Source organism: Nanorana parkeri, unplaced genomic scaffold, assembly GCF_000935625.1.
Source record: "Nanorana parkeri isolate BGI_ZX_2015 unplaced genomic scaffold, ASM93562v1 scaffold1000, whole genome shotgun sequence".
Taxonomy (NCBI): Eukaryota; Metazoa; Chordata; class Amphibia; order Anura; family Dicroglossidae; genus Nanorana; species Nanorana parkeri.
The window spans coordinates 643724-654364 of record NW_017307268.1 but is presented as its reverse complement, the minus strand read 5'-3'; the positions used below and the strand labels follow the sequence as shown (position 1 = coordinate 654364).

General features: G+C 50.6%; 1 protein-coding gene across 1 annotated transcript in view; it reads right to left on the bottom strand.

Annotated features, from left to right (window-relative positions):
* Window positions 1–9624: 9624 nt before the first annotated feature.
* Window positions 9625–10641, bottom strand: part of LOC108795737 (suppressor of SWI4 1 homolog) — a 16561-nt gene continuing 15544 nt past the window's right edge. The window contains exon 12 of the mRNA XM_018567024.1: window positions 9625–10025. Within this exon, the coding sequence (XP_018422526.1) occupies window positions 9625–10025 (401 nt within the window). The remainder of the gene's footprint in view (window positions 10026–10641) is intronic.

Below are 10641 nucleotides of genomic sequence, written 5' to 3'. Positions count from 1 at the left end.
GAGAGCAGAGTAGGGACCAGATTACAGATATTCGCTATGTCAGAGATGTTTATTGTCTCATAGTGAGTGTGCCTTCAACCCCCTGGCTGCGCACAGGAAGTTTGAGACGGTGAAGTGAATGAGGAGGAGTAGTAGGTGTGAAATGAGTGCAAGGAGGGAGGTAGGGAAGAGGTTAAAGTGGGATTGCATGAGGATCGGGGAGAGTGTTGGATGAATAGCAGCTGCTGGACACTTGATTTGTACTAGGGGCAAGAGCTGATGGATTTCTATACAGGTAAAGATAAACCATGGGGCGGGGTGGGAGCAATGGTCTGCAGTGACTGCAGTTGGGATGGAGGACTGCTAAAATAGTGTATCAGCCTGCAGAGGTTCATGCTAACAGTCATGGGCAGCACAGTGGCGTAGGGGTTAGCGCTTCTGTCTTGTAGCACTTGGGGGGTCCCTGGTTTGAATCCCCGCCGGGACACTATCTGCAAGGAGTTTGTATGTTCCTACTGTGCCTGTGTGGGTTTCCTTTTGGGGACTCCGGTTTCCTCCCACACACCAAAGGTTAATGGGCTCCTGTCTAAGTTGGCCCTCGCATGTGAGATAGGGGGCCGTAGATTTTGAGGGCGGGGACTGAGGTAACTGTGCAGTATAAATACCTGTAACAATCAATAAATGGTTTTGGAATGAGATGTCCAACGGGGGCCCCTGTGGGTGTGATGGTCAGGTACCCCTGTCAATAAAGGAGTATGGGCGCTGCCATTGGCGACCTCCTTTTGATAATGTACATTGCCTGGCTGTTATGGATCCAGCGCTTTTTGAGTCGAGTATAAAGAACGACGCCTTTGCCGAAATAGGAGAGCGCTAGCACCAAAACCAATTCCAGAAAACAGTAAGGCCCCCTGCACTCCCTACGGCGTTCCCGGTACAGGTAATAATCGCGGTGCTCAAAGTGACGATCACGGATGGCGCCGTGCACAGCAGTCAATGGAAGATAGAAATCACCGGCACTCAAGTTCAAAGAATAACGTCCATTTATTTGGACCAAACGTCACACACATCGCACCATCCAACGTTTCGGGACCACGCAAGGTCCCTTCATCAGGTCACATCTCCGCCCCGATGAAGGGACCCTGCGCGGTCCCGAAACGTTGGATTGCGCGATGTGTGTGACGTTGACGCGCTGTGACAGGGGGAGGGGCTGGATTCCCCCCTCCCCGCCTTAACCCAATAGTTCTCCTTTAAGGTCCATGGAAGTGTAGTCAACATACCAGGACATGGCGGCAAGAGGAAACGCCACCCCGGACTAAGTGTGAATGGTGGACAAAGAGCCAAGGAGAACAACTACAATTCTAACTCCTCCCCTCCTCTTCCTGTAGGGGTCCCCCCAAGGCTCTGTCCTCGGACCCCTTCTCTTCTCTATCTACACTTCCTCTCTTGGTCAGTTAATACCTCACATGGCTTCCAATACCATCTCTACGCCGATGCCGATGGGAGCCATACCCAGCCTGCTATATATTGTAAAATGCAATAGCCAATAGCAGCCTGGCTATTGCACCCGCCCACTGCTTGCTGTCAATCATCTCCGCATCGATGAAGGGACCCTGCGTGGTCCCGAAACGTTGGATGGTGCGATGTGTGTGACGTTTGGTCCAAATAAATGGACGTTATTCTTTGAACTTGAGTGCCGGTGATTTCTATCTTCCAAGCGCCAAAACCAAGACACTGCTAAGAGACATTTCACGTGAACCTCCTCGCGGCGAGTCCGGGATACGAGCCGCTTTGTGGGAACGGAAAGTCCGAGGCTGGACACATATCTCCCGAGGACAGAGAAGGGATATTTCTCACATTCTCGGCTCTGTGGAATTTGACGTTGAATATTGGACACCAAATAAGGTGCTGGAGTCCCTTTATGTAGAACAGCATATAAACTTGAAAGCACATTCCGTGGTCTCACTGAACCCGACCGACACATCGGTAGAGGCTACATGATGTTTCTAAAAATAATATAGACCAATCGAACCAAGCCGCTCATACTAAGACAATGAGACCTCCAGAACAATGAGACCGTCAGACCAGTGAGACCTCCAGATCCATGAGACCACCAGAACAACAACACCTCCAGAACAATGAGACCTCCAGAACAATGAGATGTCCTGAACAGTGAAACCTCCAGAACAATGAGACCTCCTGAACAACAACACCTCCAGAACAATGAGACCTCCAGAACAATGAGACGTCCTGAACAGTGAGACCTCCAGAACAATGAGACCTCCAGAACAGTGAGACCTCCAGAACAATGAGACCTCCAGAACAATGAGACCTCCAGAACAGTGAAACCTCCAGAACAGTGAGACCTCCAGAACAATGAGACCTCCAGAACAATGAGACCTCCAGAACAGTGAGACCTCCAGAACAGTGAGACCTCCAGAACAGTGAGACCTCCAGAACAGTGAGACCTCCAGAACAGTGAGTTTGACCTGGACTAGAATACCCTACTGAACCTAAACCTCCTGTACATGATCCATATGCACAAGGAGGGGGCAGGTCCTTGACCCTTCTGGGCTCACAGAAAGGGGGAAGAATGACTATGGGCATCATTCCATCAGATGACTGGCACTGGATTGGAGAACGATGAGTCTGCAGGGGACAGCGCTGGATTGGGGAACGATGAGTCTGCAGGGGACAGCGCTGGATTGGGGAACGATGAGTTTGCAGGGGACAGCGCCGGATTGGAGAATGATGAGTCTGCAGGGGACAGCGCCGGATTGGAGAACGATGAGTCTGCAGGGGACAGCGCCGGATTGGAGAATGATGAGTCTGCAGGGGACAGCGCCGGATTGCAGAACGATGAGTCTGCAGGGGACAGCACCGGATTAGAGAACGATGAGTCTGCAGGGGACAGCGCCGGATTGGGGAACGATGAGTCTGCAGGGGACAGCGCCGGATTGGAGAACGATGAGTCTGCAGGGGACAGCGCCGGATTGGAGAACGATGAGTCTCAGTATATAATGAGCTTAGGGTGACGGGAGGACGCTAGTTTGTGTCCTTCCGTTACCCTAAGGAGAACTATGAGGGGGGGAGGGGGGCTTGTCACTCACCTCATAGTTCTAGCCGACCTGTTACAATGAGACTGTCACAGGTCAGCTCAGTAGATCGGGAGGTGAGGGAACACATACCGGCGTTCGCTCACCTCTCGATCCTGTCACCGCTCTCTGCCGTGACAGGGGGAGGGGCTGGATTCCCCCCTCCCCGCCTTAACCCCATAGTTCTCCTTTAAGGTCCATGGAAGTGTAGTCAACATACCTGGACATGGCGGCAAGAGGAAACGCCACCCCAGACTAAGTGTGAATGGTGGACAAAGAGCCAAGGAGAACACCTACATTTCTAACTCCTCCCCTCCTCTTCCTGTAGGGGTCCCCCCAAGGCTCTGTCCTCGGACCCCTCCTCTTCTCTATCTACAGTTAATACGTCTCTCTTGGTCAGTTAATACCTCACATGGCTTCCAATACCATCTCTATGCCGATGGGAGCCATACCCATTTACACTTAAAAAATGTATCTGTTCCGACTTACATACAAATTTAACTTAAAGCGTTTCTAAAGCCTCTAAAAGAAACGTTTAAACAGCGGTTTAGACTGACCTTATTATCGCTGCGCGCTCCCGCCGCGAGAGTTCCTGCCTGTAAGCAGGGAGGAGTCAGCGCCGGATCGGAGAGCCGCCGCACCGCTGGAGGGACAGATGAAAACATCAGGAAAGAGGATCAGATTAAGAGACACCATTTAAAGGAGAACTATGGGGGGAGGGGCTTTCCCCCATAGTTCTCCTTAGGGCAACGGGAGGACACAAACTAGCGTCCTCCCGTCACCCTAGGCTCAGTATATAGGGAGCTACAGCTCGCGGTATACTGAGACGCCGCAGCTGAAGCGGATCCCGACAATTATGTCTGGATCCGCCCAGCTGCGTGATTGACAGCTGGCTCTGCCTATCTAGAGGCAGAGCCAGCTGTACCCGCCCCCTCCCCCGTCCGTTCCGCCAGTCAGCGCTGGCGGATCGGAGCGGGGAGGGGGGAATCCAGCCCCTCCCCTGTCACGGCAGAGAGCCGTGACAGGATCGAGAGGTGAGCGAACGCCGGTATGTGTTCCCTCACCTCCCGATCTACTGAGCCGTCCTGTGACAGTCTCATTGTCACAGGTCGGCTAGGACTATGAGGGGAGTGAAAAGCACCTCCCCCCCCTCATAGTTCTCCTTTAAGGTAAGTGCTGACACTAACATGGGGGGGAGGGGAAAAAAATGATCCTTTAATGTCACTTTAAGTACAAACCTCCAGTCCCTATCTTGTATGTAACCCGGGGAGGACTTCCTGTATACGGTTGGGGCCAAATCATTCTTTTCCAGGAACTTTTTCATTTGTTTTATCATTTAAAATATTCCGGGAATCAAAAATAAAAAGCAAAGTCTGATTTTTATTGGCTATGGGATACACAATGACAGATGCCAAATTGATGGTTCTTCTTTTTTCATGGAACAAATATGTCCACCATTTCTATATGTAACAATCGTCATAATCAGTACAGGACATCCACCTGGTCTCAGTACACAATATCAGTACAACCGATGGTAAATGAGTGATATTTATGTTGATGCGTTGCAGATATTTTCCTGCAGTCTCCTGATGAAGAGGACGCGGGCTCATGAAACCATTCGCCATCTTCCCCCATCACTGAGAACAGATAGATGGACTCTGCTGACCGTGATATGAACATACAGGATGTATTAGACATGCGGTGTTGACAGTGCATGGCAACGCCACGGTGGAGTAGGGCAACTTCGGCGCCCAGGACTCTCAGCCAGAAGGGGCTGAGAGGTTCCACAATGTGAATACCTTTGGAGAGGAGGAACTGGCTGTTCAGTTCCTTCCAGGTTTTCCGGATAGGGTTGCCACCTGTCCAGGATTCACCCGGACAGTCCGGGTATAGAATGCTGTGTTCGGGTTTCATGGCCGCAGAAACCTGGACACAAGATGTCAGGCAGACAGGGGCAACCAAAATTAAGACAGGGGCTACTGGCCCCCCACTGAAAATAGCCTCGACTGTGATATTTACATATGAATGGGCGGCGCTATTTACATATGAATAAACCACGACTCATTCTCCCAAAAACATTTCCATGCGTCGCTAGAGTGTTCGGGTTTCGCTGGAAGAAAAGGTGGCAACCCTATTTCCGAACTATAGTGGGATCTCCAGTCCTGGGACCGGGTGTTGCCAGGTTGGGCTGATCGGGTGGCTGAGAGCGGCCTTATTAGGAAGCCAGCCCAGAGCTTTAGGGGAGAGTTGTGGGTGTGCAGGAGGCACAGGACCACAGGCACACTCTGCTGCGTGCGTGAGCACAAGGGACACAGCCAGGAAGGCTGGAGAGGTCCAGAGGGTTGGGGACCCTGAGATACCTGCCGGGGAGACAGAGAGAGACGGTGACCCGCGAGGGGTGAATAGTAACAGGCCTTAAGTTGAGGAAGCTGCTGAGGACTGTATATCCAGGGAAAGTCCCGGGACTATCACACTGGGAGTGTATGGGAAGGCCAGATGTCGGTGAGACCCAAACCATATTGTTGTGATGTAAGTCCAATGGACTGTTCTTTTTCCTTTATCACGGACTGTTGACCTTTTTGATGAATAAAGACCGTCCTTTTATGTTAAAGTTTAATTAATTAATACAATAACAAGTATCAGCTTTTTACACATTTGAAGTGGATTATTAAAGGAGAAGTACGGGGTCAGGGCTTTCCCCCATAGTTCTCCTTAGGGTAACGGGAGGACACAAACTAGCGTCCCTCCGTCACCCTAAGCTCAGTATATAGGGAGCTACAGCTCGCGGTATACTGAGACGCCGCCGCCGGAGCGGATCCCGACATTACTGACGAGATCAACCTGGCTGTGTGATTGACAGCCGGCTCTGCTATGTGTTCCCTCACCTCCCGATCTACAGGTTTTTCCAGAGACATTTTGAGAAGACGTTGCTTGTACCTGCAAAGTCCTATGTGGCTCTTTAAACAATACATTTCTGATACAATTTTAGATCTTAGACCAAAACTCGGGATAATTGAGGAGGAGAGAGGTACAGAGGGATTTGGTTACAAAAAGCGTGACAGTTCCTCCTGACGGGCAGCCGGGAGCTATGTGCAAAGTGCACTAAAAATATCTTTCAGGGTTATACAAAGCAGAAGTATTTGCTGTGCTGATGTATTTCTTGCTGAGTTTTGCAATAATCGCCACTGTTAAAATGCAGAGCTAAAGAGTGTTACAAGGTGCTCTCCCCCTCTCTCTCTCTCCCCCCTAGTCGGCGCGCACGAACGGGAAATCAGCGTTCTATGTACACAGCCAGCGATGGCTGTTTACAAACAAGTGTTCAGGCGTCTGTAGAGACGCCCGATCGCTTGTAATTGCGTGCGGGTGTGCGGCCCTCCGCCGCATTCCGAGCTCCGCTGTGCCCGGTGTGAGCCCGCGACCAGCACAGCAGCTCTGCGGCCGGAGATCAAACGGAGCTCAGTACACCATCTCCCTCCGATCTCCTCCTCCTCTTCGGAATTCAGGAAGTGACGTGTATGACATCACTTCCTGCATTCAGTGTCACTCTCCGGTACAGAAACCGAAGTGAAGCTGGTGAAGCAGGTCTCTGCTTCATCAGCTTCTCTGGGGGTCCCTAGGTGACATTAGGTGTCTTAAAGACCCCCTGATGTCTCCATAAAGAGGACCTGTCACTGCAAATTGGCTATCACATAGGGAGCTTGTTTGCTCCCTATGTGATAGCAATAAAGTTAAGTGGAAAAAAAAAAGTTTAAAAAAATTAAAGTAACAAAAAAAAATAAAAAAATTTTAAGTCACATATCAAAGCAATAAAAAATTAAAGTCCCCCTCCCCCACACGCAAACATGCGTCGAGTCCGCCTGTAATAAAGTTTTTTTTCAACATTTTCGGTCCTTTTTTCATTATATAGTAAAAAAAAAAAAAAACCCCTGTAGTGGTGATTAAATACCACCAAAAGAAAGCTCTGTCTGTCCCCAAAAAATGGTATAAAATTCATTTCAGTACAGCGCTGCATGACGGAATAAATGTCAGTCAAAGTACCGCAGCGCTGAATACTGAAAAATGGGGCGGGACAGGAAGGGGGTGTAACACCGCGGTCAGCAAAGGGTTAAAGGAGAACTATGAGGCAAGTGATTTCCACGCCTCATTTTGATCCGCTCCAGGTGCGGCGTCTCAGTATACCGCGAGCTGTAGCTCCCTATATACTGAGCTTAGGGTGACAGGAGGACGCTAGTTTGTGTCCTCCCGTTACCCTGAGAACTATGGGGGAAAGCCCCTCACCCCATAGTTCTCCTTTAATGGGAGCCATGTTTCCTGCCAATCAATGTATATATCTGTTAAGGTTAAGTAACACTTACAGCTCTTGTCCTTCCCCCCAGCTTGTGACTGGACAATGGACTGATGAGCTCATCTGTCTGTCACTCTACTTTCTCCTCCTGTCAGCATGCCTTCAGAATCAAAAATGCATGAGAAATTCCTTTTGTCTGCTCATACATTATATATATATATATATATATATATATATACATATCGTTGTACATTGCATTGTTCACATTGCATGCTCATCCTGAATGCCGCATGCTTGTGACAGGTTCTCTTTATTATTTCACAGTCCCGCCAGATTCCACCGTAAATAGTAAACTGCCGGCAAGCGACTTACCTTCATGCTGAGCTCATGTTGTCATCAATGGGCGCCCTCCATTGTATCACGAAGGAGAGAAAGGTGGCGATGTGCACAGACTCAGACTACGCGTCCTGATGTGGTTTAGCGAGCAGCAGAAAGAGGAAGCGCCAGGCACCGGAGGGTTACTCATACTTAGAAACAGAAATCACGTGTGACTGATGTGCCGATTGTTTATTCCGCCAAACAAAATCATTACCTCACATACAAAGTCTGCCAGCGGCCTGAAACCCCACCGCGCGGACAACTATGGAGGGACAAGCCATCCAGACCTTTCTACCATGGACTACTGCCAATGATCGTGGGCATTGCCCTGTGATCAGGGCCGGATTTCCCACAAGGCCAACCGAGGCCTGGCCTCAGGGCGGCAGGGAGTAGAGGGGGAGCAGGGAGTAGAGGGGGAGCAGGGAGTAGAGGGGGAGCAGGGAGTAGAGGGGGAGCAGGGAGTAGAGGGGGAGCAGGGAGTAGAGGGGGAGCAGGGAGTAGAGGGGGAGCAGGGAGTAGAGGGGGAGCAGGGAGTAGAGGGGGAGCAGGGAGTAGAGGGGGAGCAGGGAGTAGAGGGGGAGCAGGGAGTAGAGGGGGAGCAGGGAGTAGAGGGGGAGCAGGGAGTAGAGGGGGAGCAGGGAGTAGAGGGGGAGCAGGGAGTAGAGGGGGAGCAGGGAGTAGAGGGGGAGCAGGGAGTAGAGGGGGAGCAGGGAGTAGAGGGGGAGCAGGGAGTAGAGGGGGAGCAGGGAGTAGAGGGGGAGCAGGGAGTAGAGGGGGAGCAGGGAGTAGAGGGGGAGCAGGGAGTAGAGGGGGAGCAGGGAGTAGAGGGGGAGCAGGGAGTAGAGGGGGAGCAGGGAGTAGAGGGGGAGCAGGGAGTAGAGGGGGAGCAGGGAGTAGAGGGGCGGCAGGGAGTAGAGGGGTAGCAGGGAGTAGAGGGGCGGCAGCAGGGGTGAGGAATTCCTATCTCCCGATGCCCGGGCGGGTAGCTGCTTTCTACATTAGTCCCGGCTTTGGGCAAGCAGAGCTAAATGTGCAGCGGGGGGAAGCCGCCCCTTGTTTTGTACAAGTGATCTCGGCAACATTGTATGCAGCCTGCAGGTCTGCCGTTCTCCATGTGGGGGGGGGCGGAGCTTGGAGCGGTGACTACTCTACAACACACGCAGGGACCATGGGGAACAGCCCCCAGAGAACGCGCGCAGAGCCCCCAGAGAACACGCGCAGAGCCCTCAATCTCTTATTCTGCAGCCCCTGTTATCAATGATCAGGAATCCTCTATGAGTGTTCCTGATCATTGATAACATGAGGACAGAGTATGGTTACTATATCCACAATTATGAATGAACAGGAAGTGATGTAGATGTGATGTAGATCACTTCCCATTTCATAATTGAGGATATAGTAACCATACTCTGTCCTCAATTATCTGCAAACACTCAGCGATCACTGATCACCCGCTCTCCTCTCTGACACGCTGTCACAAGAGGCTGAGCGAGCGGTGCAGGGAGGAGAGCTCAGCCTGCTGTGACAGCGCTGGCTGTCTCCGCCCCCACACCGCTCTGCGATAGGCGGCTGAGCGGTGTGGGAGGAGAGACGCCGGCCGCTCACTGCGCTCTCGGCCGGCTGTCACACTTTCTCGGATGCACCGCTGTATTGGCAGAAAAACTGCACTTTCATCATTTAGCCAAGAGAGCAATTTTCGGCCGATATATTGGTGCATCCCTACTTTGTATATGTCCCTCCCCCCTCCCTAGCTGTAGAGGACAAGATTACTTAAAAAAAATACACTTTAGGAAAAGGAGAAATATTTTATTTTTTGGCGCCATAACATGGAGGACATCGCGGTGATAATTACACATATTTACAGAAGACGACGAGTGAACATTTGTCCATTTAATGCGATTTTCTCTTCTGCTTGAAAGCCTTTCCCTTCGGCCCTCCAACTTTACGCCCGGCGTTCGTCTTCGCGTGCTTCCCCCTCTGCGGGCCCTTTGTGCCGAACGCCCCCGGCTTCTTGAAGGTCCTCTTGTTGCCCTGGGCGGCGGCTGGGCGCTTGTGGGCCGCTTTGCCCTCCTTCGTTCTATCAAACTTTTGTCCCTTTTTGCCGGGCCGGGGCGACTGTCCTTTTTGGAACTTTGACTTTTTGTGTACGGAGAATTTGGCCTTGTGATGTTCCGGGCGGGAATCCGAATCCGATCTGCGCTTGGCGGGTCCTTTAGAACCTTTAAACTGCTTTCTGGGAGGTCCAAACTTCCGGCCCGCAAAGGACTTCTTACGTCCGTGGAGGAACAGGTCTGAAAAGAGGGAAAAAAAAATATAAAAAAAAAACATTTTTTAAAACACACAAGGGAAAGGGAGTATCGCAACGAGTCAACGAGAAATAGACATCTCCTGGGTTTCAAAACATTTACATTCAACACAAAAATATCCCTTTAGGCAGAGAAATCCCAAAGGTGGAGTCGTCTAATAAACGGGTAACAAATATATAATATGTTGATTTTTAATGATCGTATAAAAATTGTATCGCATCGCACAAACACATTTAAAACCTTAAACACGACAGAGGCTTCCCTTCAACAGTCCAAGTAAATGGGTGTCAGTGGTGCTGGTTATATGATTTCCCACAAGGGGTGGCGGGCAGTCACTGCTAGATAGATTAAACTGGAGAGTAGATCGGATACAATTGTATCAAAAACGCCAAGACCACTCACTTCGTTTGTAGCAGCAATATGACTGCTACACACAAACAATATATATATATATAATGTCTCCTGAAATATCATCCTTATACCCAATACGTAGAGAGAGAGAGAGAGAGATAGAGAGAGAGATAGAGAGAGTCAGAGAGAGAGAGAGATAGAGAGAGAGAGATAGAGAGAGTCAGAGAGAGAGAGATAGAGAGAGTTGAGA